General features: G+C 36.7%; 1 protein-coding gene and 1 long non-coding RNA gene across 2 annotated transcripts in view; one reads left to right on the top strand and one right to left on the bottom strand.

Moving 5' to 3' along the window:
- GABRB1 (gamma-aminobutyric acid type A receptor subunit beta1) overlaps positions 1-14,822 on the top strand; it is a 362,575-nt gene that overhangs the window by 114,753 nt on the left and 233,000 nt on the right. The window contains exon 4 of the mRNA XM_023638141.2: positions 9,210-9,430. Coding sequence (XP_023493909.1) covers positions 9,210-9,430 — 221 coding nt within the window. The remainder of the gene's footprint in view (positions 1-9,209; positions 9,431-14,822) is intronic.
- Positions 8,323-13,972, bottom strand: LOC138923480 (uncharacterized). The gene is made up of 2 exons (XR_011437135.1): positions 13,841-13,972; positions 8,323-8,470 (listed from the first exon to the last, which is right to left on the bottom strand). It is a non-coding gene; the product is annotated as an uncharacterized lncRNA (long non-coding RNA).

Genomic DNA, 14,822 nt, shown 5'->3' with positions numbered 1-14,822 from the left:
CTGAATGGAAAATTAAAAAAGAACACAGCTGGTACAGAAAAGAGAGGATGGAGCAAGAGAGAAAACATGATAAAGTTGACATTTGAATGTTATAATTTGGCTACCCATTCTATTTTGAGAGTTCCCCAGGGACTCCCCAGAGACCATTACCCACAGGCTCTTTAGGAGAATAATTTGATGGAAATCCATTTTCCTGATAGAAAGTCTGGAAACAAGGTTCCTGAGAGTGTTCAAATGTTCCCTCTTGGGAAAGTAAGTGAAAGCTCTAAGAGATATCAGCAACACTTGATCCTTGAGAGAGAGATTGCTGTATCCCATAGCAATCCCTCCTTTTCCACCTTATTAATTTTAAGTTGAGTTCCTAAGATTTCATTCTCCTCCAACAAAACAGTACCAGACCTAGAATCCTTCTTATTGGCTGCTCCCTTTTAAGCTCTGTGCATATTACAAGAGCACAGATCACAGGAGAAAACTGTCTTCCTGGGTTAGAAAATGATCACGATTTTTTTTTTTTATCTCTTCTGAATACAGATCTTCCTCGACTTACAGTGGGGTTACATCCTGATAGACCCATCCTAAGTTGCAAATGTCATAAATTGAAATGCATTTAATACACCTACATCACTACAATACATCATTAGCCTACAGGTGGGCAAAATTATCTAACACAAAGCCTATTTTATAACACCGTGTTGACTATCTCACGTAATTTACTGAGTAGTATACTGAAAGTGAAAGAACAGAACAATGGTATGACTACAGAATGGTTGTAAGCATATGGATTGTTTACCCTCATGATTACATGGCTGACTGGGAGCTGCAGCTTGCTGCCACTGCCCAGCATCACAAGAGAGTATCGCACTGCATACCACTAGCCCAGAAAAAGGTCAAAATTAAGATTCTGAAGTACAATTTCTACGGAATGCGTATCACTTTTGCACCATTGAAAAATTGTAAGCTGAACCATCCTAAGTCGGGGCCCATCTGTAGTGTGTGTTCTGATAGAACCTTGGTTTAATGCTGATTCTTATATCTTTTCCCAGGTTAGCTTACTTCACAGCTTGGCTTTCTTGAGTTGTCATGCATACCACCCAGTGGTTACCATTCTGGTCCTGGATTCATAGTCTAGCTCAGGATGGTGGGCCAAAACCACCACATTCAGAATGTTCTGCTAGATGCTCCATGCATCTGATTTTACTTCTGCTCTTATTTAGATATTGGAGAAAATGAAAATATTATTTTTCTATAAAACTCTGGAACTGAAGAACTTTGAAAAATACTAGGTGTCATATGTAACTATGTGGTTTTAAATGTCAGTGAAGTTTATGAATCATTCTCCTGATGAATTAATCATCCATCTAATATTTTACTGATAGTTTTGAATATCGACTAACTTGTAAATGAACTCAGAAGTTTCACTGAATACAGATGTATTTTTAAATCTTTAGTATAAATAGGCTTATACTTGCAAAATGACAAATTATTGCTGGAACTATCAATGAAAGTTCATTTGATATAATTCAAAAAATGTCAACTAATATTTTGTAGAAAATCACTATTAATTCATTCATGAAGAGTGAGTTTGTTTTAAACTTTATATGTTTTTATCATCTCCCAGAAGTTTATTAATTCCCTATGTTAGTGGGAATTATAGACCCGTTAATCCTGAATGGTTAGAGAATGTAAATTCCGGATTATTAATTATTTTAGTTAACTGAAAGTCCCCATGTATGTTATCTAAGCATGACCAATTCTTCAGAAAATTGAAATGCAATAAGATGAGTTCACACTAACATACTCAGTGCTGATACTGAGTGCTCCAAACACACAGCACTGCTCAATTCATGTCAACTAACATATTTGAGCATCTGCGATCCACTGCGCACCATACTACTGTCTAAAAATATAAACCTTTGCACTTGGGGAGCTCAAAATCTAGTGGAACTGAGAAATAATTACAAATAAGTACTACAATCAAAGGAGAATAGTGACGTGGGGAATCAAAGCAGTGAGTGACTAACCTCAGAATCAAATTTCCCTGGGGTTCTAACCCCTTCTCACTTTATACTGTCTCTTCATGGTGAGCTAATCCATTCCCGTGGCTTCACCTATCACTCATGACTCACACAGCTGTGTTTCTCCCTGAGCGCTGTCTTCCTATATTCTGCCCCATAACTATTCACTTGGCACCTCTACGTGCAAGTGCCCCTGACACCACAACACAAATCAGCCGGAAATAAATTAGTCATCCTCTCTCCCAAATCTTCAGTTCTTCTGATTGTTGTCTATCTACTCACTTAGATCAGAAACCCAACGGTCATCCTTGATGCTCCCTTCTTTCTTACCTCCCAATATCAGAAGCTCACCAAATTTAACCATTTCACACATTTTTTCCTCTTCTCCACATCCCCTTCAGTGCTGTGTTAAGTCAACAATTTATCTATCTATTCTCTAGGTTAGCGCCAGAGTTCTTTAAACTAATATCCCCCTACTCAATAATCTCATCTCCGTGAGTAGGCAGCTGCCAATGGAGAAAAGTGGAACCACACTAAGTTCTCTGAGTATTTGAAGTGGAGGGAATTTCATGCAGGAGCTGGTGACACAGGTGATGGAAGAACTGAGAAGCCTACAGAGGACAATAGGACAGCCTGGAAATAAGAAATGTGAATCTCGCCCACAGTCTTTGAGTTCCTTTGGGCAAGGAGGGAAAATGTATTACTCAACTTTTTCTCCTCAGTATCTGGCATAATACAATTTTTAAAATACAGTAAACAATCATTAAGCACTGGCAATGAATTAGTCATTCTAATAACCTAAGATCTTTTGACTCAGAAGTTTCTAGAAAACTGTCCCTGCTTCAGGCCCAACATTTCAATATATCTTACCATGGAAATAACTCTAAGTATTTGAGCTTCTGATTATTTAGATTCTAGAATATGAGGCATTTAAACTGTCACTGTGTGAAACATAAATTTTATCATATCCATTTTAATAAATTGGATTCATTGTATAGGAAAATGTTTTTATATTTTTAAAGAAAATGAATCTTTACAGCTTCTAAAGTAGGTATTAGATTACAAATGTGGAAATTGTTATATTGGTGCAATCTCAGTTTCATATAGTGAGAGTCTCATGCAGTTCATTGCATCACATCACAAGTTCATGCTCCAGTTGTCATGTCAATGTCATGTGTGCCCATGTGATTTTTTTTGGATGACTCTCATTTGGTATAGGCCCATAACTCACAATGTTTTTGTTCGCCCACAAGGTTGATTAATTCCAAAATTGTACAGAACACAACACAAGACTGACAAAATGTCTGACTACACAGATGGATAAACCAAATGGGGCTATTTAGGGTGAGACAAAGCTAAAAGAAGATTATGTTCTCTGAGGCATAGCACGAGGCTGCAATTCATGAAAAAAAATCAATAGTAAATAACATGGGCTTTGGCAACAATGAGACTGCATGTATTTTAAAGATATTGTAACAAAACATGGCTAACGACTAAGCACAGCAAACATTAATAGTTAACGTAACGAGATGCTGTTAAAATGTGAGAAGTTAACAGCAAATCTGGAGATACAGTGATGAATTTCTGCTGCAGAATTACTTAATAGTGACACTGAACATTCAAAACATTCATTTTAACAGGAGGCTCCATTAGAAACAGATGTTGTGTGGTTCATTTAGGTTATAGCTAAAATTGGTTTAGTTACCAGGCCATTTTTTTTACTGAACTTTGTTTCCTTGAGATGCAAGTTGTGTGTGTATACGTGTGTGTATTTTTCCTATTCTTGTATGAGTTACTTCTTGCTACCAGCATACACACTTGGTCTCCAGGTGACTTTTCTTGATAATTGTCATTGTACTTGCTGTGGAACTGTCTCAACAGAAGTAAATATGTTTTCCTTGTCTCTCTTTGCTCTCCTAGTTAATAAACAAAACCAAATATGTCTCCTTCTTTTTCTTAAGTCATTTAACGTCTCTGGGTCTCAGATTTTTCGTAACTCCTCCAATTTTTTAAATTAGGGAGATAGGCCAGATGATTGTTTGAGGTTTTCTTGGATTTTTAAGTGTATAGTTAATGCTTAATGAGATTCTGATATGGATATTGATCAGCATCATTATTATGACTTTTTCTGGTTGGAGAAAATAAAGACGGAATCAACTTAGGACAAGGAAAGTGGAGTTTGTTGTAGTGATACAAAGAGGGTTCATTAGGGGCCAAAATATTGAACATATCCAGACCTCACAAGAACTAGAAACAGAAATAGAAAGTCTTCGTGACCTTGGTGGTTCATACTCTAACAACGTCAGACTCTTCCTCTTATGGCTATATTCAGCATTTTTCTCCATTTTCCTTCTTCTTCTGAAGGCTAGCTTCCTCTTTTCATTCATAGTCTCCCCTCACTCATAACCTCATAATAGCAGTGCAGCCCTCGTTCTGTGTCATGACCTTCGAACTTGGTCCTTCAGCTCCTGTCTCAGATGCTTTATTCAATAGCAAATTTCTAGGAGAGGACGCCAATCAGTGAATCTCATCTTTTTAAGACAGGTACAGGTTTATTACCTTCCTGTGTATCAGCTGCTCTTAAATTAAATACCTACTCTTTGTTTCCAAGGTGGGAGGAGGGCAGCATCGTGTGATAGAGAACGTGGCCGTGCTCAATCAGCAGGGGCTATAGGCAGGGCAGTTTCCATCACAGAAGGGACTGTGGAGGTGATGAGCAATGATTCACAGCTCTACTGCAGTCAGCCTTTGGGGAAAGCAGCCTTTGGAAAGAGCAGATCTCACAGTTCAATTAAAAGGGCACGAGCGTTTTACAGGGAGCAGGGACTTGGGCTTGGGACTTCTTATAATGCGTATTCAAATTTCTGAGAGATAAAATACAAATGTGTGCAAGAGCCTTGGTTCTTTCAAAAAATATATATGTGTGTGTGTGCATGTATGTATATATATACTTTCTTGAGAACAGTTTGACAAGGAGGGATTGCTTATATGATCCTTCCAAGTCGATGCAAAATTACTAGACATTAAAGCAATATTTTGTCTCTTCACTAACAAATTAGTCTGAAATGTGTGCTGGTCATGGAGGCGGCTAATAAGAGACCCTCACTTCTCCAGCCCTCTCTAAAGTCTTCTTCGAGCTCGTTCTGGTAAAAAGCATACCTTAGTATGTTTACCTAAAATACATAACTCTTTTCCCTATTCCGATGCTAGGTGATTAATGGATTTTTATTAAATGATTTCTTATGGTAAAGTAGCAAATTATAAACCATTTAATGCCAGTATCCTCCAGCACAAAGTTTTAAAGGATATGTTAAAAGCTTGGGGTAGATATGTTAATATAGATATTTTTCATGATAAATAATGATAAAAGATTTTGAAATATTTTACTGATCCAAAATAAAGATCTTTTTATCTAAGGCAGAGTTTCTTAACCTTGGCACCACTGACATTTTGAGCCACATAGTTCTTTGTCGTGGGGGCTGTGCTGTGCAGTGCTTTATGCTGGGGAGCATCCTTGGCCTCCTCTCGCAGATGCTAGTAGCTCACCACCATTACTCCCAGTTGTGACAACCAAAACTGTCTCCAGACATTGCTAAATGTCCCCTGGGGGGCAAAGTCACCCTGAGTTTAAAACTACCAGTCTAAAAAGAATGTTACTTTTATTCTCCAAAAGAATGACTTTTATTTATTATAAATGTTTTCTTACTCTTTTAAACGTTTTTAGATTTAAAAAGTATGTTATTTTGGAGTTTAATTGAGCACTACTGATTTGGTATCGTCTATCTTGCTTTTCCTCAATGAACCAAATTCTCTCATGCCTGAATTAGCCTGACCAATTTCATTAGCAATCTCACACCCATTAATCCCATTAATTTGCCTCAGTGTCAGAGTCCCCTACGGCCCATAGTTTCTAAATATGCTGCACTTCCTCTCAAGGAGTAGCTTGCTTGCACACTTGAGAAAGCTGACTGAACACTTGTAAACACACCTGGACAAAAAATGATTTTAGTGTTCTTGGCCACTTTAAATTTAAATTAATACCTTTAATTTCTTTCTGAAAAATTTTCCATCCTGCCTGGAGTGCTTGCACTTTGAACTAATGAAAAATTAATAGAAAATCTCTTGTATGAGAGAACAAAATACCGCAATTTAAGCCTTTTCCATCTAAAACTAGGAAAACCCAAAATGACATCATAGGCTTTATTATATTAAGATAGCACTGTTAATATTTACATTAAGATGCAGATAGAATAATTTATTTAGAATATAATAAATAGTCTCTCAGATATGTAAATCATAAATTCTCTCATAGTGAATTTGCCTATCTCACAAGGTTGTGAGAACAAAATGTGATAATAGATACGAATAGTTACAAAAACCACAGAGCACAGAGCTCTCTCCAGGAGAAAGAGATTATTGCCACACGTGGTATAATGTAGATACTACAGAAAAGGAGATATTGCTGTGTTTTGGGTCTTTCCATAATTCATCATTATCACCCAATTATTATCTTCAAAAAGTTTTTATTAAGGTTTTCAATCTCATATGTCCATATTTCCATTTCTCATAGAATCAGTTCCTAGATTAGGATAATAACCCTAGAAATGCATAAAAAGAAAAGTTCTGAAGGGTATTTATCCCAAGTCACTCACTTCCAAATGTAACATCCTAGCATACATAAATTTTCACTTAATTACTTCTTATTGCAAATAGGATAACTTACTGGTTTAATTTAGAATGAAGATGTGATTTTTAGTCAATATTTATTGAAACAGGGTGAGTTGTGTAGAGCAAAGATCTCTCTGTACGTGTAGTTCTCTCTCTCCAGGAAACAAAACAGTTTCCGGAAAGAGAAGGGGAAAAGTCTACACACACACACAGACACACACATACACATTAAGTCTGTGAAGAGATTACTCACGTTTGCACTAGTTTCTCCTTTCTACTCTCCATTGTTTACTTACCAAAAACTCATATTTTAATTACTGCATTTATTGTTTGAGTATTATTTTGCCATTATAACCCTTTACACTTTACAATAATAAATTTTTTCCCATTCCACATTAGAACTTTGTTGAGGAGAATATGAAGTACAGATTTCGCCCCACGGTCTCATTAGGAGGAAATCCCAGGTAGCACTCCTCAGAATCTGGAAGCTAATGAATATTCAGCATGAGTACTGAAACACGTATCCATTGCTGATTGTGCTGACCCCCATGGCAAAGTTTACAATAACATATCTTTGACTAGTTATTAATTTTCTCACATTGGCTAAATTACAAACAAGAGCCCAACACCAAGACTTACAATTGATCACAAACAACTGCTTATTTTTGTGGCCAGTGGGGTCCTTCTGCCTAAAGTTCTTTCACAAACATCTTTTAAAAATAGAAAAGATGATGAAAATGGTATGTAAACTTCAAGTAATTTGGATGTATTAGTCTTTAAATCACAATGAACATAATATATTATAAAGAAGATATTATATTTGTTTAGCATGTTACCGTTTCTAAAGTACCTTCGCCATAATTTTCCTAACTAACGCTCACAATAAGCCAATAAAATGCTACTATTTTCATTTTAGAGGTGAAGCATCTGAGGAATGAGGGGGTTAGTTAGTTGCTCATGATTACATAGCTCTACATGTGGTTGAGCTTGGAATCAAGGTATTTTGGAATCTAAGGCCCAGAATTTGTCCCGTTCATTTTCCTCCAAAAAAGATAATAATGTTGAGAACTTGAAGAGCTATAAATGGAAATGGTAGCAACTGAGAGGAGAATTGTATGTAACCTTGTGGATTCTCTTTTTTTTTATTAAGCGAAGGTAAGGTGGAAGGAGGTTTTAGACCTTTAAAAGGGATATTGTGTGATTCATAGCAAAGAGCAAATGTTCTTGTCATTGAATGAGAAAGAATGGCTTTGAATTATTGCAAGATGGTTTCTGAGTAAACACTGTAAGCATTCTTGAATATGGTTAAAGGATGCTGGAACTCATTGTCCAGAACAAATACTGCCCTATCTTTCAGGGTTTTTCAGAAATGCATAAATATCCATATAGGGATTTAGATACAGTGCAGTTTGCCCAGATGTAAGGTATGATCTGAGTTAACGTTTCTCAGCTAGTGGTATATATAACAATGGCAGTACACAGACACTGTGCTGGTGTTATACAATATTTTCTTAACTGCTGCTAAAGCATTCACAGAGTCACCATTGACAGATAAATATCCTTTAAAAGAAAAAGTGATCCTTCTGTCTTTATTATATTGGGACCCATATCTTAAAAACAACGATTTTACTGCTACCACTTTTTCAATGGACAATTACACTTTTTATTAATGGAGTTCTTTAAAAACAGACAACTAAATCTCTAAGATAATCACCACCGTTCCTCTCCTGTAACATAGATCCATTTATTGAGCCCAAATCTTCCAGTCAGTCACTGCCAGGGGCAATCTGGGTAGAAAGAAAAGTGCAAAGGGACATCGTTAATGTAGCTTTTACAAGCAGTAGGAAACAAACTCAAGTACAAACCCAACTCTGAACTCAAACCAATGCCTGAAACAAAGCAGGAATGAGGAAAGATGCTGAGCAGTTCCACCACTGATGTCAGTTCTCAGGTCAGATAAACATCTCCATCCAAATGTGCTTTATAAACTGCTTTTCGGGATTGATAGCCAAGTTGTAATTTACTAGAGAGATCCAGGTAATGGTAACTGGTGACCTTTATAAGGCAAACAGGAGTATTCATTCAAAAGACATTTGCATTTTGGAAAACACCCTCCCCTTTTGAGTGCATCCAATTTTAGTTATTTTTGAGGAAACGCTCTCCTCCAAAATAATACCATAAATATAATATTCAGAGATAGATTTTTGTGAACATGGATCTCTCAGTACAATTTCCCTCTATGAACTTCCCCACTTCAAACTTTAAAATTCAATTAACTGGATTTACTCTCTATCAGTAGAAATGCTTGTGCATGCATCAATTAATGCTCTAATTCTTCTAACCTATTGGTTGCCCTATACTTGGAAGTGCAAATTTCAATATATTCAAAGGTAACTTCTTAGGGGACAGTAGGATGGTGGGTCTCTTGGCATCCAAATACCACGTACTATCACTTTCTTAACAAAAAGCATTAGATGATGATGATGATGATAGTAAAATTCCTTTTTGGTTTCCTTTATTTCACAGGATTATACACTCACCATGTATTTCCAGCAGTCTTGGAAAGACAAAAGGCTTTCTTATTCTGGAATCCCATTAAACCTCACGCTAGACAACAGAGTAGCTGACCAACTCTGGGTACCAGACACCTACTTTCTGAATGACAAGAAATCATTTGTGCATGGGGTTACAGTGAAAAATCGAATGATCCGACTACACCCTGATGGAACAGTTCTCTATGGACTCCGGTAAATGGTTTTGTGTTGCATGTTTCACTGTTTTTGTTGTTGTTACGTTTTATTTTTTACTTTTGGAAGTAGGAGAAGATATAGACTCTTTCATCTGTATAATAAAAGTATATTAAAGACCATAAAATCTCTTTTGATACCTCTTGAGCTAAATCTAGGCAACTTTGTCCACCAAAGGTAAGTGAATTATTTGCTCTGACCTTCAAATAATAAATATAGAAATAAGAAAATGTGTCTTTGCCACACGGATTTCACATTCAGCTTATTGTAGAAGTTATATCTGTTTTTAGGCAATTGCTTGATTATCTCAGAGCCACCTATACTGAACTGAAATGTGTTCCAGGTATTTGGTATAGCTACCAATTAAGAAAGAGAATTGGAAAACAATATTTTGAAGAAGTAGGAAAATATTTGTGGTGACTTTGAGAACATCCATGGTGTTTTTATCACCTTAAATCTCTATGTTTTAGTTCTTATGTTTAGGTATATGATCCATATTGAATTAATCTTTGTTTGGTGTGAGGTAGGGGTTGAAGTTCAGTTCTTCCCATATGGCTATTCAGTTATTCCACATCACTTATTGAAAAGGCTTTTCTTTCCCATTGGATTGTTTTGGTGCCTTTGACAGGATAAATGGGGGTCTATTTCTAGGCTCTATTCTGTTCCATGGTTCTATTTGTTTATCCTTAAGGAGTATCACACTGTCTTCATTACCTTATAGCTATATGGTAAGTCATGAAGTCAAGTAGTATAAGTTCTCCAATTTTGTACTTATTATTTAAGATTGTTTTGGATATTCTAGGTCCTTTGCATCTCCTTATAACTTTCAGGAACAACTTGTTAATTTCTACCAAAAAAAGGCTGCTGGGGTTATAATTGAGATTGTGTTAAATCTATAGACCAGTTTGGGGAGTTGACATCTTAAAATTATCAAGTCTTCTCATCCATGAACATGATATATCTTAATTTAGTTAGGTTATTTTTAATTTATATCAGCAATGTTTTGTACCGGAGTGGGTTTTGTTTTATTTATTTGTTTATTTTAAGAATCAAGTATAAAAGAGGTATCATACACTTATAGAGGTCAATTATTAACCCTCATGTAGTTAAGGGTTTATTAAAAATTTTAGGCTACAATTCAACTTAACTTCCATTTTTATCAACTAAATGTCTGAACGGTGACATAGTATTGTAGGATATGAAGAATAGTCATTCTTTGACCTTTGTTAATTTTTAACCTTTGTTGTCACCTTTTGTGGTCCCTTGTGAGAAGCTGAGGAAACTATATATCCACAAACTCATATAGCTCCAAGTTTTTCTACTGTTTTAGAATGTTCATAAGTCCCCTAAAATCCTTCCATATAACCTCAACCTCAAGCTAAATCTCTCGTCAAGGGCCAAAATCCTCCAATTAATGTCTGTACATTCACCAGTAGACAAAAGCAATATGCAAGTGAAAAGAAAATATCTGTCATAAAACTTCTGAACTTAACCTAGTGTTTGTTATTTAGTTCATAGCTTTGGTCTTCATTTGCACAATAAAATAACATCAGTTGATCTTAGCAAAACCATCTTTGGAATTTTTCCACTCTTTCACTATCCCGAGAGCTTTCAATTCTAGTTAAAAATCTCTGGCCTAAAATTCTCTCAGGAAAATGGTGAAATAAACTAACAATTCCCTTGAGTGTACTGATAGTTACTGTAGACAAAATCTACTAATCCAAGGTCAGTGGTGATTATCAGTGACGGTTCATACAGTGGAAATCAGTTGTCATTTTTTTGTCACCTATGCAACTTCCATCAGATATAACCAAGGTGTAAAGTGGTGAATTACTCTTCTAGAGTATTCAGGGGGAATAATTCTATCCCAATTTAGTAGACCTCAATCACAACATGTATAATCACTATAAAAGATTAGTCAACAGTGTAGAAAAATTTTTTTTTGTTAAAAAAAAAAAGACATCCAGATTTTTTTCAAGCAAGCATGTGGGTTGTGTTCTCAGTTTACTGAGTCTCACTTCAGGCACTCCCAAATTATTGGCAGTTTCTACCAATGGGGGTGACGTAAAGGAAGAAAAATGTTGGAGAACGACGAAGTTGGACACACCTCATTTTGAACTGAGAAAGCTGAGGTAGAAAGGGGCCAGGGCCTGATCCAAGGGGACGATAAAGTAACAGCAGAAATGGGACTAAAATCCAGGTATCCTGATTCCCATGCATGTAATTTTCCCACCCAATGCCTTTAAAATACACTTAGGAGTGAACACCTTCCAAGTTGTACTACATTGCTCGCTCCTCTTCAGAGACAACCCAGGACTTTGTAGCCTGTAGCCTGAAAACAGATCTCTCCCCAAAAGACACAAATCCTTCATCTATTATCTGATCACTTTTTGACACCAGCTTACTCCACAAGAGCCTCCCCCCAGCTCTGATATCTCCCCCTTCCTCCCCTGTCTTCCTCCAACCTCTTCCCTCACAGGTTTGCTTTTCTTTCCCCATAGGTTATAAATATCCAGAGAAAGCGTAGAATACAAAGAAAGCATGAATTCTGGAGTCAGAGGACCAAAGTTGCATTCAAACTCTACCGTTTTCTGATTGCTTGACCTTGAGCAAGTTATATAAATTTACTGAGCCTTAGTTTTATTAACTGCAATAACGGACTAATAACCCCTGATTCTTTATTGGGAAGTTCTTATGAAATAATGAATATGTTAATACATGATAAATTCTAAATTATATATTTTCTAAAGTAATTGTGGCTTAAATAGCCTTATCAGGTAGTGAAAAAACTGCATGTGAAGAGTGGTTCTCTAACTCCCAGGGGTGTCAGTGACCAGAACAGAGACACAATTGTCCAATTAGGAAAACATTCATTGAGTGCCTAGTATGTGCCATACACTCACTATTCTGGCCCTAAGAATAATTCTCCAGAGACCTGGTAGAAATTTGTCACTGTGGCAGAGTGGAAATCACCTGGAACCACGAGTCAAAAGACTTGTGGCTTAACTAGTTTGTGCCCTTCAGTAAGCCATTTACTCTCTCCAGGCTTCAGATCCCTCAACCTTAAAAGGAAGGGATTGGGAAAAATTATCCCTAAATTCCCCTCCAAATCTAAATCCCATTGCTTCTATGATCCCAGATATTCAGGCATATTCATTGTAATTCCTCTGATATGACATTTCCTAGTCTTAGAAATGACAGTCTCCCCTTTCTTCTTTGTAATTGTCTTTTCAAGAATAACCACCATATATCACTTCCTAAATGCATGAAGTAGAAAATCCTTATCATATAAAGTGTGTATTGGCATATTTATAGCTGTTCTTATTTTACACCTAGTTAATCAGGAGAATTAAGTTTCTTACCTATCTTTTTCCGTGAGTCCAGCTAACTGTCATCATGCAATGAGACCATACATTAATGAGTTGTTTTTAGTAATGATGGGATCAATGTGATTTTCTGAATGTATCTGAAAGTCCCTTTAACCAAATATTCCATAATCATAAGACTATATCATTAAACTAAATCCAGTTTTGCTATTTTCGAACTCAATGTGAGATGTTATAACTTAATTTACCTGAAGCCACAAAAATAGCCAGTTGTCTCTATTTTTGTGAACTACATCAAATCAGATTTTACACCCAAGCGACAGCACACAGTTGTGTAAATGCTCTAAACAGAGTGCTGTCTGACAAGGTCTGGTACTTCTAGAGGAGCCAGGCTACTGTGCAACAGACATTCAGCACATAGAAGAGACTCTATTCCTTATGCATCTTGCTCTTGGGTTACCCCTGCTGCAACAAAATGCATTGCACCAAAGAACAACCTTACAATCACCATTACTTTCTCTTCCATTTTTCTAGCGATCTAAATGAAGGATAAATGCTGTAAGAGGTGGCAGGAGACGGGCCCTATGTCCACATTTCATGAGCCCTCCTCCCTGCTCCTCTCAAAGCAGGCAGTGTCATTTCCTTTCTTACTCAAAAGTGGAGACTAAACATTAACTCCTCCAATGTCACACATAGAATCCTAAAAATTCTTCTGCCTCCCCTCCCTTTCTTCCATTTAACTCTGAGGAAGAATTTTCTCTCCTTTCTAAGGCTAATTTCTCCGGGTATTCATTTAATCTTATTGCTGTGCACTCTTTTCAAACTTTGCTCCTTTTTTTTTTTTTTTAAATTAAATCTTCAGTCTTCCTCTCTGCTGGCTCTTTCCCCTTGGTTTTCTCTTCAACCACCAGTCCTCTCACAGCTTTGGTTTCCTCTTATCACCCATTTACCCCTCCATCTCCAAAACCATGGCTCCCACCCATGCTACTTTCCTAAAACAGCTCTGCCAAAACTTACCAACACCATTGCTGGTTCTCAATCTATACTCTCGACTGCTCTGAATGATTTAAGAGTGATAACTGACCTTGACTTCAGGATTTCCAAGATCCAGCACAATTTTTTCATCATTCTCGTTCTTCTGTCTTTTTGCTATTCGATCACTGGTTCCTCTTTTGCCTCTAATTGTACTAGAGAGATTCCTTGAGGTTTGAGAAACTTATTGAATTTAACAGCTAAAATATCTAAAATTCCAAACCACTGAGTTCAGAGAAATTTTGTAATTGCTTACTGAGCATCTGCATCTGGATGCCCTGCCGGTTCGTCCTGACGTGGCCCTATTTCATATTATCTGTTTTTCCTGAAACCAGGTCCTCTTCCTTTCCTAGCTGCTAATGAAATCATCATCATCCCAGTCAATAGGCATAAACTTTTAGGCATCTTTGATTTCCGTCCCTAAGATCCAATGTGTTGCTTCTACTCCACCTTATCTCAACCATCTCCATTTCCAAACCATTTCCATCACCTAAATTAACATTCTCACTATCTGTCACTTCCTGGCCAATTTCCTATCTCAACTTTTCTCTCTCATTACTGCCATTTTATTCTTCCTACAGTGCATGTCAGATCACATCACTCCCACACTAAAACAAAAAGAAAAAACAGTGTCTCCACAGTCCCCATAAAAATTGTGTTTTCATTCTTCTGTCTGGAATCTTCTGTCTGGAATCTTCTAAATACGACCAAATGTTTTTCCCACATTATTGCCCATTTCCTTCCTCTCTGAAGCCTAAAGTTTAATTTAAAAAATCACTTATTTCTCTAAACACATTCATGGCATTTCAAACTCAGGTATGTCCCAAATATTGCATGGATCATATTTACGCTAAAAAAAACTATTTGCTGTTTATCTGAAATTCACATTTAACTGGGCATCCTGTATTTTATCTGGCAACGCTATGGCCTTACTGAAATGCCCTCCCTTCTCTATCCCCAGACACTCTTCCCCCCACTCCACTACTTTCTCCCATCTTACTCCTTTTTCTTAACAGCATCTCTCAAATTCCCCT

This window comes from Equus caballus, chromosome 3 (assembly GCF_041296265.1).
Source record: "Equus caballus isolate H_3958 breed thoroughbred chromosome 3, TB-T2T, whole genome shotgun sequence".
Classification (NCBI taxonomy): domain Eukaryota; kingdom Metazoa; phylum Chordata; class Mammalia; order Perissodactyla; family Equidae; genus Equus; species Equus caballus.
This window is presented reverse-complemented; position numbering and strand designations above follow the sequence as displayed.